The 21,346-nt window shown below is 44.4% G+C and overlaps 1 protein-coding gene across 1 annotated transcript; it reads left to right on the plus strand.

The window, feature by feature from the left end:
* Nucleotides 1-1,571: 1,571 nt before the first annotated feature.
* Nucleotides 1,572-16,940, plus strand: chrna11 (cholinergic receptor, nicotinic, alpha 11). Its single transcript, XM_035183623.2, has 10 exons — nucleotides 1,572-1,900; nucleotides 3,826-3,965; nucleotides 4,219-4,263; nucleotides 4,545-4,654; nucleotides 4,760-4,839; nucleotides 7,276-7,443; nucleotides 7,514-7,708; nucleotides 10,262-10,348; nucleotides 12,006-12,115; nucleotides 14,080-16,940. The coding sequence occupies exons 1-10, from the start codon at nucleotides 1,849-1,851 to the stop codon at nucleotides 14,818-14,820; spliced, it is 1,728 nt and encodes a 575-aa protein (XP_035039514.1). The 5' UTR covers nucleotides 1,572-1,848; the 3' UTR covers nucleotides 14,821-16,940.
* The last annotated feature ends 4,406 nt before the right edge of the window (nucleotides 16,941-21,346 follow it).

The raw sequence follows: 21,346 nt of genomic DNA on the forward strand, positions 1-21,346 counted from the left end.
TCATTGATGCGGCTCTAATTCACACCGGCTCTGTGTTTCCACTCATTTACCTGCATTGTTTCCTAATTAGCTTTCTCTTTATAGCATCGCCCACTCATCAACTCATCATCTCAGTTAACTTTGTTTCCACCTGGTTAATTAACACCATCACCTTCCCTCCACCTTCCCTCCAATTCAAATAAAAACCCCTCCTCCTGCTGCTACCAGCGTGCAGTTGGAGAACAGTCCACCAGATGTCACCCACGCCTCAGTGGCTCCTCGGGTGCATTTTTATGAAGCCAGTAAATGAATTTTGCTTCTGGCACCGAGCAGCACAAGGAGCTTTTTATGTGCAAAGTCAATTTGGCATAGTTAAGTAGCAGCGTTGCAGGGGATGCAGCAGCAACAGGATGCTCCTCCTGCCATGACACATTGCTGACGCCCCACACACCGTGGCCTCCTCGCTCCTCCACGCCTGGTGCAGTTTTTCTGCTCTAACCGGTGACCTGGTCGTCCCCTCCTCTCTCCTCCGAGGGCCACTTTCCATCCGGTGGGTGCAGCCGAGCATGAATCTGTGGCTCGGGAGCGCTCTGGATGTGTGACAGGCTGCCGAGCAGAGGGGGTAATTCCGAAGGGCAGAAGAAGTAATAGGGTAATCTATTATACAGTCCAGCTCTTTCTTCCTCCTCTCTTCCCCTCCTCCTCCTCCTCCTCCTCCTCCTCCTCCTCCTCCTCTTTCTCAGTCTTTCAGCCTCTCGCTGCCTCTGCCCTTGCATCAGCATTTCGTGAGGACAAATGAGAGGAAGAGTTTAACTGTGCACATTTCCATTGCATGTCCAGCACTTTCTCAATTAAACTGGAGTCCATCTGCCCTGCTGATTCAAAGCTGACCCCTCTGCGTGTGTGTGTGTGTGTGTGTGTGTGTGTGTGTGTGTGTGTGTGTGTGTGTGTGTGTGTGTGTGTGTGTGTGTGTGGGTGGTGGTGGGGCGCAGCTCACACACACTCGCAGACCCGTACGCTTTCCACTCCAGCAGTGCATGACCATAACCACTGTGGTGTGTTATCATATGTGCACACACCAACATCCTTAGAAAGAAGAAAACGAGTGTCTCCATGCAAGGAACAGATTTTTCTCTTTTTCTAAATAAAGCCTGTGTTCGTGCATGAAAATTGACACAAAAGAGGAAAAAGGAGCTTTAACTTGCAGCTCTAGTTAAAGCAGGCGAGTCAAAGTATCTCTTCAGTGCATGTGTTTGTGCACGTTTCAAACTGGGTCCTCTCCTTTGGTTTGGCTGCAGATAAGTCGCATGTTTTCCACTCTTCCTACACTTAACCTTCTTCAATCAATTCTCCATTACGGGCAACAATCGTTGGAAATTGTGTGCATCATCTCTTTCTTTTGTGTTAAAAAAGGTCAACCTTGTGGCGACGGACCAATTAAACAACCTCCCCTTCCTCCACCGCTCCCTCCATCTTCAACCCTTCCAAACCCCCATCGCTGCCTCCCCCCTTTCGCCCTCTCTCTCTCTTGTGCTCTCCATTTTAGTCACACCTCCCGGAGAGACAAGGAGGCAGGGAGGCAGAGGGAGAGAGAGAGAGAGAGAGAGAGAGAGAGAGAGAGAGAGCAAGAGAGAGAGTGACCATCTCTTCCTTCTCCTCCTCCTCCTCCTCTTGCGCTGCCTCTCTTCCCTGACACACGCTCCATCCCTCTGATGCTGACTGGATGCAGACTAGGGGATTTCCAGCAGCCTCCTGAGTGTGTGTCCTCCCTCTCCTCTCCTCCCTACCCTCCTCCTCCTCCTCCACCTACCTTCTCCTCCAGCATCCGGAGCTTCTTCCTCCTCTTCCCTCCTGCTCCTCACCACCAGGATGTGGCGCTCGGTGGCTCTGCTCCTCTCTGGATTCTGCGCTCTGATCCACGGTGAGCTCGGCCGCCCGCCTCTCTCTTTGCCTCTGCTTTCAGGAATCAGATTGCAGCTGCAGCACTTAATTCATCCAATTGTCACAGGAATTCAGGAGTGGGAGTCTGTGGTCATGACGACTGAGCTGGGAACACTGGAATAAGATTTTAAACTAGAAATAGAAAAATACAGTAGAAAAACCTAAAAGTGAGGATGTGACTCACCTGTTTGCTCACTTGTTTACGGCTTTGGGATTTTTCATACCTGTGCTCTTATTTTTAGGGGGATGCACACGTTGTGCTGACCTGAGGGTCGGAGCTTCTGCATGAGATGCTTGAACGGGCAGGTTGACATCTAGTCTGTGCAGCGAGGCAGATTGAAGAAACTATGTGAAGGAATCAGAGGCAGCATGCATAACATCTCATACGCTCATCTCTCCTCCATAATGCTAAAGTCTGTGTGTGCACGCGGGGGATGGGGGGACTGGACCCCGTAGAAAAAACAGGTCACAGATCAATTGAGTTGCACATTTTTTGGAAAACGTCTCTTCCATCTCGCCTCCCCTGTCGTGCGGTGGACATGCTGCTGCAGCCGAGCTGTCGGGGCCCTGAGCAGCAGAATGTAGAGGATGACAGAGGATGACAGAGCTGAGAGGAGAGCGTGTGAACTTTCCCCACAGGCAGAAGCACCAGCAAGGATTGGCAGTTTGTTTGTGTGTGCTTTCAAAAAGAGAGAGAACTGTGAATAAACAGCACAGAGGGCAAAATGCTTAGACGTTATGTCTGTAGACTGAATTTTAAAAGCACTGGGATTTCCATAAAACATCCAGAGCTCCACCATCTGCCTGGAGCGCGTGCACCCTCATGCTGCAGAGGGACTCAAACCACCTCCACCACCCTTTAAACCCCGACGCTCCCTTTAAACGGTCCCTGAAATAGCTTCAAAATCAGAAACAAAAACACGTTTCGGCACTTTTCATCAACGACCCGAACACAGAACATCCTGCATCTGCTCCTCTAGCACTTTATTGAGGTTATATAACACCAGGCGGTGAAATTTCCAAACCAAGAGACACATTTCTAATTGCACGGACCGAGGAAATCCCTTTATAGTAATTCCATCAGCGTGATATAAAACTTTGAGAAATTGGATTAGACCATTAAATTAAATTCAATATTGTGTGGCTTTTATCCAGATTGGGATTAGAGTTAATTGGACACTTGGGCAAGAATCACAGAAGAAGAAGCTACAGTTCCAAAAACGTCCTTGATATGTTAAACTATTTGAATTCCACCGTGTCGAACATCTATACCGAACATTTTCTTTCTTACCCCAGAAACCACAACGACGCTATTCTACATTTATGATTGGCGGTTGTGCTCTGATAATGTTTCTCACTATTTCTAATTAGATTCTGTTTAATCTTTAAACTCTCTCAAAATGTTTTGTTATCCATAAATTTGCGTCTGTATTTTCAGTATTAATGTTTCATATTTCCGTCTGGACCTAAACTCCAAGTCTCACTTGCCTAAGCTCAAGATAAGCCTAATGAATTATTAAATAACCACTTTTTATTTCTGCTTGTTTCATCACATGTCCGGTTCCGAGGACTTTTCCTTTTTCCTCTGTGTCCTGTCCTTTCAGTCGTCTGGATTATTTATGGATGAGGAAGTTCCGTACCTGCCGGCGACATTTTATGATTTGATCAGCAACGTGTTTTTCTTCTTTTTTATATATATTCAGTCTGTACTTTCATTCCCAAAGTCTCATTTGGTTCCCTAGTGAGATTGTTACTGGAGGTTTTTCCTTGAAGATTGGTGTCATTTGGATTCACTTCCCAGGAAACAGACTCAATCAGCCATTGGAGGTGCACAGAATCTCAAGGATTTGAAGTGAGCCTTGCTTTTCACCACGTGGAGATTTAATCAGATATTTGCCTGTGTAGTGTCGCTGCAGGGTCCTCACCAGAGGAACCTGCTGAAGAATCTCCTGAAGGACTACAACCGGATGGAGCGGCCGGTGGGGAACGACTCGCACCCGCTCACCATTTACTTCTCCCTCAGTCTGATACAGATCATGGACGTGGTAGGTGTGAAAATAAACTGTGTTTCTACTGTGCATGTTTTTAATCCATGTGATGAAGCTTTTTCTCTCGGGGAACAAGAAGCATTTGCAGCCTTTAGTCTCTTGTTGTGCTAATTATTATGGAGATTAGCCCGAAATTAGAAAATTGTACATATGATTTGATGCCAAGTTTAGTATTCAAGTCAATATCAGAAGCCTTCTGATGAGGACGTTCTACTCTCAAATGTGCTGAAAGTGTTTTAATGTTTCGTAGGATGAGAAGAACCAGGTGTTGACTTCCAACATGTGGCTCCGGATGGTAAGAACCATGAATGTTTGAGGAGATAATGATGTTTCAGGTTTAGGTGTTTTTTAAAAATGTTTCTACATGACCTAGCAAATTCGAATAACTGTGAATCACATGGATTTGATGTTGTTTTCAAGGAACGCTCACATTTTTCACACTAAAACCTACAACAGTATTATTTTACTTGTGTTATTTCTACTGAATGATTTATTTATGTTGCATCTAAACTGAAATCCAGAAGGGATTGGTGAAAATGAAGATACAAATCAAATATGTGCTTGTGTGTGTTTAAGAGTTGGTTCGACCACTATCTCCAGTGGAACCAGAGCGAACACCCGGGCGTTAAAAACCTCCGCTTCACCACCGATCAGGTGTGGACGCCGGACATCCTGCTCTACAACAGGTAAAACATGTACACACACACACACCTCACACACACACACACACACCTCTCACACCCGTTATCTCTGAATCAAATAGTGTCACTCCCTCTCCTCTCCTTCCTCAGTGCAGATGACGACTTTGACTCCACCTTTAAGACCAACGTTCTGGTAAACTCCAGTGGCTACGCCGAGTATCTGCCCCCAGGTGAGTCTCTCCTCCTCATCCTCTCATCCCATCACATCCCCTCGCTCTTCTCCCTGTGGAACCTCATCCCGCTTTCTCTGTCCCCCCCCCCGTTGTAACACTTCATATTAATATTCTATTAGTTTAAGACAACATCCCTGGTTACTCATTGGCTACAGACTCCCAGTGATGTATCACCTATAAATAGGAGATGCTCGCTTCCTCCACTTCCCCTCGACTCAAACGCAAGACCCGTGCAAACTCGAGCAAGCAACAGCTCCCCTGCGTTTTTCCTTTCAGGTCTTCACTGTGGATTTTCTCAGTAATTCCTTTTGCCAGCAGGTGACGTGGACAAAGCTGACGTTGAATCCGAACGTGGCTCAGGAAGCCGCCCCATCAGTTCTTTCTCAGTGATCCATGTTTATTAATAGGCTCAGGCTGAATGTAAATACAGATCCCTAATGCTGCGATTTGGATGAAAGCCAATTAGGGGGAGGAATAATAAATAGATCTGGTTAGAGGAGGAGAAGTTTTATCCCAAAACACGAGGAGAAAGACAGCAGGGGGGGGGTGGAATTGGAGGGAAAATTCGGAGAAAAGAGGAGAAGAATAAGCTTGAAACTTTTTATACTCCCTCGCAAAAGCCTGGTTGCAGCTGCTGGGGTCTTTTCCAGCTCGTTATTGTCAGTCGCTAAAAAGGCAACAGGTCTGTGGGTGGCAGGCACAGAGCTTCACACGACGTGAATCATTTAACGCTGCCGTATCCCAGGTGTCTGCTGCTGCATACCATCAGCTGCAGAATACGCCTCGCAGCCGCCGCCGCAGAGGTGGTGGAACAGGAGATAAGGTGGAAGAAGGGGTTTTAGCTCAAATCTACGTCAGGTGACATTTGCAACAAGGTAATCTCGTCTCCGGGCCTCGTGACACCTTCCTGGAAGACGATTTTTCAGAGTGATGAGGTTTATTTTGGGAGCTGCGATGAGGAGATAGTTTTAAGTTGCAGAGAGAAGAAATTGAGGTGTGTTGTTTGTTAAGAGGGTTTCAAGGTTAGAGGCAGGTTTCAAAACTGCGATGAAGGTGCACGGAGCAGTGGATTACTTCTGCCTGAGTTAGTCTGAAATCCATTTGCATGATCTCCCAAGTGTCCACGTGGGTTTTCTCCGGGTACGTCTGCTTTCGTAGAGCCTGCGACATAATTAAAATGCTTATCTGTAGTCATAGTCTTAATTATATTAAACTGGCTGTAAAGGGAGCATCTTTACATCTTAAAATTGGTTCCATTAAAAGGAAGTAGTTTCAGAGAGTATATATATTTCAACATAAGCAGCCCTGTTGCCTCACAGGATCCCTGTTTGAATCCTGACCTGTCTGGGTGGAGTTTGCTTGTTCTCCCTGTGTCTCTGTGGGTTTTCTCTGTGTTCACCAGCTTCCCCCCACAGTCTATAGACATGCAAATTGGGAACAGATTGATCGGGGACTCTAATTTGACGTAAGAGTAAATGTGAATGGATGTCTGTTTGCCTGAGATTGGCGATCGGCTCCAGTTCAGCCCCACATCCCTCAAAGGATAAACGGTGTGGATATTGGATAGATGGGTGGATGATGTGAGAATTATACAGACGTCATTCCCATGACACAAATTCAAGAAGCTATAACTTAATCTCAAGTGTCATTTTTTTAAATCAGCCTCAGCTTTAAAGGCAACAATCAACCCGCTAACCCCCCCCCACACACATCTTCCATCCCTCCACTCTGAAGGATGAAGCCTCATGATGACTTCCTCTGAGATATGTTAGGCTTCACTGGCGTTTTGGTCCTGAGCGCCTCGACGGGCTTGATTCATTTATTTCAGCAATTACTTTAAGGGCTGGAGTTTGCCAGCGACCACTGCCAGGATCACTGCGTTCACCGGTATCCAGCGTGCAACAGGATTCTCGATGATTTTGTGCCTGAGGCTGCTCATGTGCCTGTAGGTGCATTTATTCTTTGCATAGTAAAAGTGATAATCTGATTAGGGCGACAATCTCATTTTATAGTGTCACCGTCGATGTTGCTTTCTAGGAGGATTAGTTCAAACCTGTGATTGACAAAACCGCAGCCACATTTTTTGATGCAGGCTTTTCTTTGATGGGATGTTGTTCCTCATCTATTCCTTGCTTTCACTTCTCCAGACCCTGAACTCAATTTGCACGATGTTAATAAAAATCCTATTGCACCGTGCAGCACTTTCCTCAACGTTTTCAGAGCTGGTCACATTGAAATGAATGAACTGCTCATGTCGGACATAAAACTATATATTTGTATTCCAAACAGGCTTCCTGCACAACACAAGTGGCTTCCCAATACATCTCTCCCATGTCCACTCTGCCCAAAAAACTGAAGGGGTCAATAATGCCAATTTAGACAATTGATTGCTGAGCGTCTGTGTCTTTCTGTGTTCCTTTGTCTTCTTCTCAGGAATATTTATGAGCACATGCAACGTGGACGTCCGCTGGTTCCCCTTCGACGTCCAGAAATGCGAGCTGAAGTTCGGCTCTTGGACGTATGACGGTTGGCTGCTGGACCTTCAAATGACTGATGCTGATATTTCGGGCTTCATGCCCAACGGAGAGTGGGACCTAATGGGTGAGTGGGGTGGGGTCAAAATCTAGTCACAGAGCAAGAAGAGACAGAATCTCTCTCTGCTTCTTTCCAGGGGTTCCCGGCAGCAGAAATGAGGTCTTCTATGATTGCTGTAAGGAGCCCTACCCGGATGTCACATTTGTTGTGACAATACGCCGGCGAACGCTCTACTATGCCCTGAATCTGCTCATCCCCTGTGTGCTGCTTTCTTCAATGACTCTGCTCATCTTTGTGCTGCCAGCTGACTCTGGGGAGAAGATCTCGCTGGGTGAGTGGATCAATCGCAGCTATCAGCGATGAAACAGGTGCCTGAAGGCCACACAGGGGAAAGTGGCCTTGTTAGTTTGATATCTTGGTTTCTTTCTTTGAGAATGTGAGAAAAAAACAACGTGGTGCAAAGCTTCAATGCAACTCAGTCAAAAGGAAAACATGTTGCACAGCGTTTCTGTTGACGTTGCCTTCATCAGAACATTTTCCCCCTAATACCATATTTACTCCTCAAGGTATCCTTTGGAGATTTTAACCGCTAATATCAGTTATAGGAGCATAGACTGTGTATAAAAATGGATTCAGACTCCAGGTCCTGAAAGTGAAGCCAATGTGGAAGTTGCCATGTTTTTGTGCAATGTAATTTGGATGTAAAAAATTGAGTTTTAAGGCTCGTATATACTTTTTCTAAAAGTTTCTTAGAGAAGGAAATGCATTTAAACACAATGTGAGTAACAGTGACTGCAAACAGGAAGTACGTTGATAAGAAACAACAGGGGACCTTTAATGGATACAGAAATATATGAGTATACGTGACAATAAATTCACATAGTAATTATTTGACATTTTCTATATAAGGGTTATGTATCCCGCATTCATATCTGTATCCACTCCAAACCTTCCCTCTATAAAGGCGAAAAATTGCAGGAGTGGCACTGAGAACTATGGGGAGGCATGAAAGAGGCGAGGAGGAGAGTGTGTGGAGCTGAGGGAGGAGACGGATTACATAGAGAAAACAGAAAGATGAGAAATGTGAGGAGGAGGAACAGAGATGGATGGATGTGGGGAAGGTAGAGAAAGGGAAACACAGACAGGGGGAGAATTTGAAAAAATAAAAAATGATGAGAGGGGACGGCACAAAAGAGAGAGAGACGGAGGAATGATAAGGAGGGAAAGGTGGGAGACAATCAAATCACACAACAATAGGCTGGAAGAGAGGAAGAGAGAGAGAGAGAGAGAGAGAGAGAGAGAGAGAGAGAGAGAGAGAGAGAGAGAGAGAGAGAGAGAGGCAGAGCTACAGCCAAACAGCAGCTTGGAATACATCTGCTTGGACTTGAATAGAGATGAATGATGTTCACCCCATCAGGACAATAAGGCCTCTTTTCCCTTCTGACTGGAGCTGCATGGAAATATCAGTCGATTAATCAAATACTTTATAGAAAAATTACATTTGATTAGTTATTTTTCAACCCTTTGAACTCTGGTCCGTTATAGTTATAGTACAGCCTAAACTAAAAGATTAATAAGTAAGATAATAAACCATAATAAATGATAAAAGTACTGACATTTTCTTTCAAAGCTTTTATTTCATGAAATTGGCTTAATAAAGACATAAAACATATTGATCCAAAGATATTTTAAATATAGAAACATGAACAAAATATTTCTTAACATTAGTTCTTTTGTCCTTTTTGAGATTTGCCAATTTTTCTCTGCGTGTTATCAACATGCACATCGTTGAACTTAAGGAAATGTAATGACATCATCAGGAGTGTACAACTTGATGATGTGGAAAACAAAACCTTAGCTTTCTGCTGCACAAAGAATTAATGCTGTAACGATTTAAACAAGTTTATGAAAACAACAATCTCTCAGGGCGAGTAGCTATTTCACTATTTCGAGAAGGAGTTGATCTTTGACATTTCACTGTCTTGGTACCCGTCCGCTCACACATCAATACACTAACAAAAATCCGATGTCTGCTTATGCTTTTAGGTAAATATGAAGTGACTCGTGTCTGAGATGCAGCGACAGCGTTGTCAAATTATCCTCAGCATCAATACAGATGCATTACGCAGCATTTCTCCACTGGACAAAAAAAAAAGCCAACTCCTTTGCACGCAGCCAATTAACCTATTGATGTAATTAAGGCTAGTGAATTGATTAGAGGCAGCGAGCTCACACAATGCCTTCCAGGAAAACCCTCTGTCACTCTGCATGATGGAGGAGACACAGGGATCAGGTGACTGGGCCCTTTAGGGTCCTTTAAGGACTTGGTCATTCCTGAGACAAAAGAAAAGAAAAACAGGTTCATTTTTGGGAGCTTTTAATTTTCTTAATATCCTTAAAGGGCATTCCTATTTTATCTCTCGGCCTAATTGAATTCCTCCGAACGGGGGACAGTTATGCCAGCAAAGCACTCCTTAAATTCTGAGTGCAGGAAGGAGTGAGACAGATCGCTCGGAGGTGGATAAATGAGGAGGAAGACGAGGTGCAGGAGTGTAAGCGATGCGCGTTCAAAAAATTGCTATTTGCTGCGTGGAAGGGCTTTTCTGCTGTAGAGGTAGAGAACGTCAAAAACCACTTCAGCGTATGAGCATTAGTTTGTCATTTACATTAATCAAACCTGATCTCATCCGGAGCGAGATCATTTATCAAAAACCAAACGCACCAATTTACTCACGAGAGACGACCGCCGCCCAGGGGACGAGACTAAACCACAATATTGACTGCTTGACAAAATGTACTTACGGCATCATAAACTCACATTTATCTATCTATCTATCTATCTATCTATCTATCTATCTATCTATCTATCTATCTATCTTTGCAGGTATCACTGTCTTGCTGTCTCTCACTGTTTTCATGTTGCTGGTCGCAGAGATCATGCCGGCCACGTCTGACTCCGTCCCTCTCATAGGTACGTAACACTCAACATTTGTGTGTATATATTTTCAATAGCGCATCTCGTGACCCTTTTAACCAGCAAGTTGCTCCCCCGCCGTACATAAAGATGTTTCACTCATTAGAAAAAGAGCCGGAGCATTTGACCGTGATGGTCAATACTTCGTCTCTGGCGTGTTTTGTCTCTTCAGTAGTGATTTCAGGGGGTTTGGGAAAAGCTTATGCTTGAGCTCTATAGTGGTTTTGAAGTCAGGTTTATTCATAAATCAACAAAAATCAATGTACAGCCGCACCAGAGGCTCTGTGAAGCCGTTCTTATGAGCAAGCTGGTGCTTTGAGCTAAATGTAAACAGCAGCATGCTAACACGCCCGTTTTAAAGGTGCTATATGAATAAACTTGACCTGACCATGCTGAAAAGCTTGAGATTATATATATTCACCACCTTTGTTTAGTCTGTTAACATGCTGACATTTGCTAAGTGGCTCTAAACACAAGCGGAGGCTGGTTTGAATGTCATCACTTTTCGGCATTTTCAGTCTGATTGTTTCCATTCGGCCACATAATGTTTTATTCACAGATTTATTCACTCTGCCTTGTGAAGTAACCTTGGGTGCTGTGAAAGGCGCCCATAAATTGAATGTATTATTATTAGTTTTCATAGAGAGTTGGACATAAAGCCACTTTAGCATATGAAAATGTATAAAATATGATATGATTTTTGGACCACACTGAAAAAATGGTGTACTTGCATTCATCCTCTGGGGACCACAAACATGTGTACTATCTGATGGTTGCGGAGATAATTCAGTCTGGACCAAAGTGGGGGACCTCCCGCTGTTCATCATGGAGGTCACGTCCTGTTAACACCTCCTTAAACTCAGACTATTAATTCAGATGGGTAAAAAACTAAATACACCTGAGGCTATTTGAATGTCATTAGTTTTGCAGATATTTAGACATAAACCAAATTTAGCATATTGAAGATTTGCCTAGAGAAGATGACGCTAGACAGTACAGAGGTACCTAGGGTTAATCCTCTGGGGAACACAAACGTTTGTGCGCCATCACAACAGTGGTGGAGCTAACAAACCCCAAAAAGTCTTTATTAAAGCCATCTGCTCGCCTTCAAGTTTAATTGGCTGAACTGATTGTGGGCACATTAGAGGAAATGATGTATAATGTAGTAAGATAAGAGCCAGAGACTGATGCAAGGCAGCGTTTGCCCAAAGACACAAATCCTGGCGATTAAATAATTAAAAAAACACAAGCTTTCAGCAGTTTTTTTGCCATTAAGAATACACACTCAGACTTGTCTTGATTTCTCTGATGATTTGCGAACACAATATAGCAACAAGCAGAGCGGGGGTGCTGGCAGCGGGTCTCAGGTTGGAATAAAATGAGAATAAAACAGGAAAGAAGAAACTACTAGTGAGAGTCTCGGAGCTGGTCTCAGTGACCTTGCAGTGATTGACACGGAAGCGAAGCAAACAACTCATAGACGCTGAGGAAACTGGTGAACACAAGGACATTTTGTTTATATGATAACCTTCAGTTTTTGTCTCTAGTTTTTCAAAAAATAATGACGTTTATCGGCCTCGGTGCAAAATCACAGCCTGCATTTGGCAAATAGGAAATGAAATCTCACACTGTTCGATACTCTTCTCTTCCAAAGGTCAATACTTTGCCAGTATAATGATAATCGTTGGGATGTCGGTCATCGCCACAGTGGTGGTTCTGCAGTATCATCACCACGATCCAAACGGAGGAACCATGCCAAAATGGGTGAGCTCACACTCTCCGTCATCACGTCAAATAAATAATCAGTCACATACATCATGCTTTTTAAAATCGTTTTTTAAAATTGCTCCTCTCCATATATTCAGACATGATGAATTCCCTCTGTTGATCTCTACATCAGCATTATAGTGCCACTCCTCTCCTCTGCAATTTTCAATATCATTTATTTTCATTCTTCTCCACATCTTCGCTGTTTAGTCTCATCTGTTACTCATCGTCCGACTTCATCAAGTGCCTCGCCAATCAGCTTCAACTGGAGAGTGTTTCATGAGCACTCTGGATACGTCACAGACTGACAAAGGTGGTTTACAATCTGATACACTTGCCACTTCATACAAAAACTCCATCAAGACTTTATTTTTTTCACAAAAGTTTTCCTCTAATGTGACTGTATCAAAAAAAGTGAGTCATGAAAGACACAAATCACACATTAAATATGGCAAGAACATTTGGAACTGATCATATTATACATTTCTTATGGACGTTTGACAACACAAATGTTGGGACTGCAAAGACAAATTGACAAGGCTTCGTTACCCGATAAAAGTTTGGTTGTGTGAGGGTATAGATGCTGTGTATAGACAAACTGCAAGGACTTCCTGTTCTGTTGATGAATGGCCTGTTAATCACAAACATCAAGGACGATAACCTGATCAGACGAAGCGCACAATCAAGACAAATCACGGTGGACGAGACGCGAACACGATACAACAATGATGACACACAACATCACAAACAGGTCCGTAAACACACTCGGTGGAGACTAATTGAGCCGTCATCTGGGCATTAGCTTCTCATTAGATGCCAGACACCCATCTGGATGCTGTTGGGACAATATGGCATTAAGAGAGGAGAAGAGGAAAGGTAACAAGGCACAGAGAGGGGATGAAAAAATACAAGAGAAGGGACAAGGAAACAGAGAGGAGAGATGAAAGGAGGCAAAGAGAGGAGAGTAGGAAATGAGGAAATGAGGAAATGGGATGGAAAAAGGAGTGAAGGAGAGGAGAATAGGATAGAGGACCAAACAGAGTGGAGTGGAAATAAGGAGGAGACCAAAGATTAGGAAAAACAGGAGAGGAAAAAGGAAACAGAGATGTGGAGAGGAAAGAGGGAGCAGGGAGACAATAGAGGAGGAGAGGTAACAAGGATGGAGGAAAAGGGAGAAGAGGAAAGGAGAAGGAGAAGAGAAGAGCAAATATGGTGGAATGGAAATAAGGAGGAGACCAAAGAGGAGGAAAAAGGGGGACTAGGAAACGCAGAGACAATAAAAGAGGAGAGGATACAAGGAAATGAGTGGAAAAAGGAGAGCAGGAAAAGAGAGGAGAGAAGAGGAGATGAAACAAGGAGAGGAGAGAAGAAGAAATATATAGTGGATATATTGGAAGTAAGGAGGAGCGATGGGAGACAATAGATGAGGAGAGGATACAAGGAGCCGAAGCAGTATAGAATACAGTCAAAGAGAATCAAGGTTTAAATTCGTACCAACTTGCGAGCAGCATCTTCTTTTTATCTTAATGCCGCAGTTGACGGAAACATTACTGCTCAGCTCATTACGGTCATGAAACAGTAAGCCGAGAGTCCATCGCAGCGATTCCACAGTTTGAATTTAAAGCTGCCTCCGCGAGTATTGTGTCTGCTGGGAATCCACTTAAAGCAAAAAAGATCTCCTTTGCCTCAGGCTCTCTCACTGGGTGTCTGTAGTGAGGATCCCGCTCTGCTGCTCAGAGAAGTGCAGCAGCGTCTCAACACAAAACGCAATGTTGGAAACAGCACCGACGCCAGTGTGCAACAAAGAGGCTGTTTTACAAGCTTAACTAGTGATTTGTGAAAGTCAAAAGGTCAAAAGTTCCAATGCTTTCAAGCTTTCTAATATTTTCTCATATCTAATATGTTTCTCAGCTTCTCCCCGTCCGCCATCCTCATCTTTAAATCTCTATTTCCCTCCACAGGTGCAGCTCGTCTTGCTGCAGTGGGTAGCATGGTTCCTGCGTATGAAGCGGCCCGGAGAGAATGACGACCCAGAGCGGCCCCCGTGCGCCCCCCATCTGCGCCGCTGCTCCTCGGGCTCCCAGAGCGGCAGCCTCCCCAACCCTCCGGACCCCGTCCTCCATCCGCTGCACCCGCAGAACCTGGCTCCTCTCCAGACGGGGCCCCTCCACGCGGGACACCCCCACCTCCACCTCCACTCCCAGTCCAGTGCCAACAACGGGAACCTTCTTTACATGGGCTACCAGAGCATGGAGGACCCTGCGATGCTCTCGGAGCCCCTCCAGAGGAATAACATCTCAGTGGGGCTCTCTCGAGTAGCAGGAAGCCCGCCTCCGCACCTGCCAGCTCAGTTCTGCAGCTCCCCACCGCCTCCCACCCCCAACATGGATAATGTCGGCTGTCCCAGCACTGTCTCCAGCGGTGGGGGGTTTGGAGGGGGACCAGGAGGACTTGGAGGGTGTTCGACTGCGGGGATAGGAGACCTCCAGCTCCAGTCCATCCTAGAGGAGGTGCGTTACATGGCAGACCGTTACCGGGAGCAGGACGAGGCCGAGAGCGTGGCCGACCAGTGGAAGTTTGCCGGCGCTGTGATCGACCGTCTTTGTCTGGTGGCGTTCAGCGTTTTCAACATCATATGCACCATTTCTATCCTCATGTCTGCCCCCAACTTTGCGGACGCTATTTCGAAGGACTTTGTTTGAAAGCAAAGAGGGAAAAAAAGTGTGACGGGATGGATGAGGGGAATTAAATGTAAGATGACGGATGGAGTGGAACCTGGAAACACAATTTCCAGCCGACTGTGGGCTTTGTGATTTGTGATTGCGAGGGACTGGGAAATAGAAAAGAAAAAAAAAGGAAATGGTTTTCTTTGCAATACTTTCTGTTTTGTAACTGAAATCTAAGAAGAAAACAGACGAGGAGGGAGATACAGAGTGAAGGTAGAATGAGATTAGGCTGATGCAGGGTGCTTTATCAGATCCTCGACAGGGTGAAACGGATTGTGGTTAATTCAGAGACTTTTCCTTAACAATTAGGGGAGAGGTGGGTCGGAAAGGGAAAAGGGAAGAGAAGATATCAATCCTGTGCAACCTCAAATAACACCGGCTCTTAAAGCAAGGAGGAGATTGAGAGGAGACGAGAGGAAAAGAGACAGGGCAGAGATAGATAGGGACAGATAAATAAGACAGTCATTTGGCTGTTTTATTTTCTCAAGGAGGGAAAGACAGGCCTTCACTCCCACACAATGAGAGGAGACTGCATCGGTTCAAGTGAAGTGAGGAGGAGAGAGTGCCCGAGGAGAGAGAAAGAGACTTTTACAAGGACAGACAACAAAGAGCGGTCAAGGAGGAATGAAACTTCATCCCTCGCGTCATTGGCACATTTGAGCGGAGTAAGCAGCTTGATGCTCGGGTATACAAACATGGACCGAAAGATCAAGATCGAGAACGCTGCGGCGAGGACGAACAGACGAAGATCTCATCTATTATTCAATCACATCTATCTAATGACCGTCAAATTGAAAGACCTGGGATAATCTTTAAGACTAATAAAGCTTCCAAAAGATGAAGTCCCCTTCTCCCTTTGCAGACCACTTTAAAATTCCAAGGCCTTATCTCTTTGAGACGATTGCCAATCTGCAGCAATCAGTGGCGATCAAAAGCCCCTCGGCTGCGGGCACGCTTTGAAGCGCTTATCACGACTGAGCTAAACTGAATTAACTGGTCATCAACAAGGCAGTGGCCGGTGGCTGCACCACAGTGGAGGCTTGAACCGTTAATAACTCATGAAGCAGATACCTAATTGTGTCTGGCAGGATCCTAACTGATCAAACATTGGATTTCATACAAAAGGTTTAATAGCTCAAACAGGAGTTCAGGTCTTTAAATCAGCACAAATGGGGTTAAGATCATTCAAAATCCTCAAGTTAATGTGGAGTATAAGTAGCATCCCATCAAATTACTGTCAAATCCCCTCAGGGGTTTAGAGCTCCAGTACTTCCCTGCACAGTGTGTAGCACACAGCCCGATGCCCAATTTGTTCCCTAATAAAGTGGTAACTCTTAAAATTGGACCTCAATTATATATCCATTCTTTCCATCATCCAGCTTATCTTTTAAGGGTCGCAAGGGAGCTGGAGTCAAGCCCAGCAGACATAAGGCGAGAGGCGGGGTACAACCCGGACAGTTCAGTCCATCACAGGACCAACATTCACTCTCACGCTCACCTTCAATTCAGATTTTCCGATCAACCTAACCCCAAACTGCATGTCTCTGGACTGTGGGAGGAAGCTGGAGCACGAAACCCACACATACTCCACACTTGCAAACTCCACACAGAGAAACACTGGCCTAACAGGGATTCAAACCAAGAACCTTCATGCTGTGAAGTGATGCTGCCCGACAACTATAGTTTCATTTGATTCCTAGAAAAAGCCTCAGTCACCTCCTAAAACAGCAGCTCCTGTTTGGGTCAAATATCACTCAAACAGGAGCAAATAGGGATCAGATGTGGATTAACACACATTTGGTCCTGAATTGATCATCTATTGTTGTTGATATTATTATTTCATTTCAATAAGGAACATATTGACAGTGACAGTTGTGTTTTCACCACCATCTCTTATGTTGAAGAGTATATTTACCACATCCCTAACAAGAGCCCAGGGGGTCGATGCCAATACAGATATTAGGGAGTAAATAATTTCTTAAACCGATATATAAAGTTTGGCAATGAAATCCTAAGACGTTGTTATTAAACACTTATGACAAAGACGTAAACTAAGCTTGAATAAAATAAATACAATCAAATATATAAAACTTGAATTGAGAAATGTTTTAAATTTTTTTCAAGTACAACGTAGACATAACAGACTGTTCTGCATTGTGTGTTCTGTACAATAAAACTTTTCATATCAGCGTAAATATAAACTGCTCGTATCGGACGATGTTATCAACCAGCTGATAAATCAGTCGGGCTCTTTTCCTACAATCGCTGTCATCTGTGGCTGTAAACGTGCATTTTCTCACTGTGAACTGCGACAGTGAGTGAGGGGACAGATCTCTTATCTCTACACCTTCCTTCATCTCCTGTCGGCTCTCACTTCCTCTCTACAGTCAAGTCCCCTAGCAGGCGGAAAGTCAACTTCCTGTCGGAGGGGAGGGGGGGTTGGCAGAGGGATCTTCTCCTTCCTGCACATACTCCACCATACTCACACCGTCACAAACAGTCTCATCTGTACAGAGCCTTTCTCATCCTGAAAATGAAGGATTCTCTCTCCTTATATATATATTTTGTCTCCCACCTTTGGTCTGCTGTGCTCCCCATCTCTCTGTGTTGACAGTGGCTGGCACGGCCCCCGGAAAGAGGAGAAAAATGACAGGGCGAGGGCATAGGAGGAGGAGAGAAAGTGCTGACGCGCAGGCAGAGCTGGACAGGGCCTTAATTGATCACTCGTTCAGGAAGAAGAGAAGGGGGTGGGGGGGGGGTGGGGGAGGGTTAATGGGGGAAAGAGGGGGCATACTGGGTAATTCATCGGATTTATGAGGGACAGAGGCGGGGGAGATGGGCGCTGCAGACAGGCATAACTCAGTCACAGACATCAAATGAAAGGCCACCGCAGTATATCACACCGCAAGGGAAAATACTGCAAGAAATAAACTGAAATTACAGAAACATTTTCGTGCAACCATTTGTCCATCATGTGTGTGTGTGTGGGGGGTCGTGGCCTCCAGTGTGTCACTCAGTCAGTGTGTCAGACTCAGGGCCGTATTTACAGTCATGTGCTGGTTCCTTGTTCCCTGTTTGATGGGCTGACTCCTTTTCTCTCTGAGGTAGAAAAATGTGCAGTGGCAGCAATCTAGCAGCACTTAGATTTACTGTGTTCACTCAGATGGAATAAAAGAATGTGTGTAAAGACGGTGTGTGTGTGTGTGTGTGTGTGTGTGTGTGTGTGTGTGTGTACGGGGAAGATGAGCTGCAGGGTTTACACATATACAGATGTACAGAATCAATCAGTGGTTGTTGTTTTTTCTCCCCACCCAATTCTCCTTTAATAATAAAGCCTCAGATATATTTTAGCAGATGGGTAATTCCACCGAACCTCACTGGAGGCACATTAGGCCGCACGCAGCTCCATGGCTGTGTAAACCGGGCGGTGATATGGAAGCTAAAAAAAGATGGAGTCACTGCAAAGCATACAAATGAACCAGAAAGAAACCCACGGGTTAAACAAGACTAAACACACCAGGGAAAAACATTTCGTGGCAAATGTTCTGCATAAAAACATGAATTCATATTAATATTTACACAGCACACTAGTTACATGCATGTGCATGCACACCTGTTATCTCGACGGCTCCCAGCGTGCTGTGCTGCATGATTACGTCCCGACATCTTGCGGTTGAGGCCGATCAATGCCTTTTAATTACCAAGGGCCCAAAGCGCTGGTCGATGCGGCTGATGAGAAGCACGGAGGGAGAGAGAGAGGGACAGAGGGAGGGAGAGAGAGAGAGAGGGAGAGAGAGGGAGAGAGAGAGAGAGAGGGGGGGGAGCTCCAGACGGTGATTGATGCTCACTCCTCCCAGCGAGCCTACCTACACATGTGTTGTTAGGCTTGATTAATCCTGCCAAGCCACGTTCACTCAGTTTACAGACCGCCGTTTAACCAGCCCAGGTGGTCATATAAGGTTAAGTCGACAGGAGGTGACCTGCCTGAGGAACACAGGCCCCTCAACCAATAAGTCAAGGGTGGCTGGCTGGTCGGTACAGTTCTGATCTGGTGAACGTTACCATTAGGTTTCAAGTTGACTGAGTTTTTATTTCTTTGCTGGACTGGTGGAAGATTAAGGAATAAAATGCTATCAACAAGCCAAAGTAAAATACAAACTGTCAACTACTTTCAATAAATACTCAGTGACCATCTGGCAAAGGCATGAATTCGATGTTGATGAGGATTTTCACTCTATGTCTAATATGAGGAGAAAAGTTTTATGTGCACAGCTTGCATCACAAATCAAGAACTGAAGACGTATCTGTTAGTTCCTTTTATTTATTCCACAGAGCCGAAGTTCACTGGTGGAAGAAAAAAAAATGTCTTTCATCACCATCTCTGAATGAGAGGAAATTAATTCCTTCACCATTATAGAACCCCAGTAAATTGGAGCTTTTCTTGTCTTGATGACCACTAACAACACTGTCTCGATCACCTTTCATACACACACTGCCGGCACAGACACTTGGGCACGCAGAATGGTGGAGCCGGGGATCGAAACACTGATGTTTTGGTTCGTGGCCAACCCGCTCTATCTCCCTCCAAAAGAACAACAGAAATAGAAACTGCATTTTGTTGCACTTCACTAACCGTGTCTAAATATTAAATTGTGTTTAGAACTCATGATGGTGCAGTTTGTGCCACAAATTTAAAACCCGTCTTTAGTTGCCCGTCTCTGGAGGATGTTGCAATTCCTGAAATGGGTTTACGCAAAACAAACAGGGATAATCTGGAGCTTCTGTGCATGGCGGGTGTTAGAGAGGAGTCTTGATTTAAAACTGTTGTGCCTTTTAATTACACCTTATATAACTTGCTTGGGATGTAATGTAATTAGAGATTGCAGACCGGTCCTTCCATTCGGAGACGCAAACAAGGAACAGACAAAAATAAATAAGCTGTTTACTTGTCTTGTGCGTCAGAAGAGACAAGCACTAAATCCAGCTGTCTATAAAACCTTAAAGACTTAATTACATGTTGAAATATCCATCCACCTTATCTTTTGAGGGTCCCGGGACGAGCGGGAGCCAATCAGATGACATTGCCGACATACAGAGACAAATAATGTTGAAACAAACTCCCTGAATCTATTCCCTTGTTATGGAACCAAGACTAAGATTTAGTTTTAAGATAATTTAGACTATGACTACAGGTTGGCATTTTAATTTCCTAGCAGGCTATGGTGAAGCAAATGCTATTTTATGTACTGCTGCATAGTTTCATATGTAGATGCGTTACAAATGTATAACATAATAAACTTAATATACAAAGGTTAGTTTTTTTTAGAGTGAAAATTTCTTGGAGTTAGAGGTAGTAATAATAATAATAATAATAATAATATAATAATACTGTGGTTATGACTGTTAAATGACTAGGATATTAGCTGCTAATGTTGGCTACAGGCAGTTATAATGTGAATATACTTGTACAGGCAGTATTGTGTGATAATTATTTACGATCCATGCAATTTAAATATCACATACTGTTACAATGTATATATTCTGCCTACATTGTACATTTTACTTTGTACTTTTATATTGTGTCATTACTTGTTTATTACTTTTCTGAGTGGGGATTTTAATATCCTCTCCTGGTTCTGTTCCAAGGCACATTTCTCCGTAGTGGGACTAAAGGATCATATTAATTTATGGACTAACAGTAGTTTGTAGAGTCTTAATTAAGATGAACAATGAGACAATTCAAATGAGTATAAGCACAGCAGTTTAAATTCTACCTTCTCCCTGAGTTGGACATGAAAAAAAGAAGTGAGCGCAGGCGGAGACAAGTCTGAAGAGAGGATTTCTCTCACGCCAGCGGTGCCAGCGAGGTTTGGTTCCACAGGGGGCATTAAGAGGTCCTGTATTTTGGGCTTGAATAATGCTTCGGCTCAGTGTCCCACTATAACCCCACCATGGACTTTAACAGCCCCTGAGTCCAGAGAACATAAAGATCTGTGCAGCATGTGACCATCAAAATGTCACAGAGCTTGTTCCAATGCTAGAATAATGTGCCTCTGGACCTTTTATTAGCTGCTGCGCTCCCTGCTGTGGGACTTGTAACGAACGGGACAGCACTTCTCTCTTTCCTGCAGAGAGGAGAGTGCTTTCAGGCAGGAAATGTGACATTTTAAAAAGGAGACTGGACATTAACACAATTTGTGTAGCACGGCACAGACGGACATAATTAAGATATCTGCTAATCGATCTGAAACATGGGGCGTTTGTTAATATGTGTTCTTCCCTGTACTTGTGTTCTCATTAATTCTTAGGTTTGCAGTCTATATAAAGATGGACGACGTGTCTCCACTTCCTCCCACCATCCAAAAATGAAGCTAAAATATCTGCCGGAGACGAACGCTGCCATCTTACGCATTTGCGCAAGTAGTGATCGGGAGATGGAGCCGCAGTGGCGAGGTCCCACCGATTCACACGCTCGACCAATCAGGAGACAATCATGATGTTT

The sequence above is a fragment of the Hippoglossus stenolepis genome, chromosome 17 (genome assembly GCF_022539355.2).
Source record: "Hippoglossus stenolepis isolate QCI-W04-F060 chromosome 17, HSTE1.2, whole genome shotgun sequence".
NCBI lineage: Eukaryota > Metazoa > Chordata > Actinopteri > Pleuronectiformes > Pleuronectidae > Hippoglossus > Hippoglossus stenolepis.

Coding starts and splice junctions, on each gene's coding strand:
- chrna11 (XM_035183623.2), top strand. CDS start 1,849: ATGTGGCGCTCGGTGGCTCTGCTCCTCTCTGGATTCTGCGCTCTGATC. Junction 7,444..7,513: donor CGGAGAGTGGGACCTAATGG/GTGAGTGGGGTG, acceptor GCTTCTTTCCAG/GGGTTCCCGGCAGCAGAAAT. Junction 7,709..10,261: donor TGGGGAGAAGATCTCGCTGG/GTGAGTGGATCA, acceptor CTATCTTTGCAG/GTATCACTGTCTTGCTGTCT.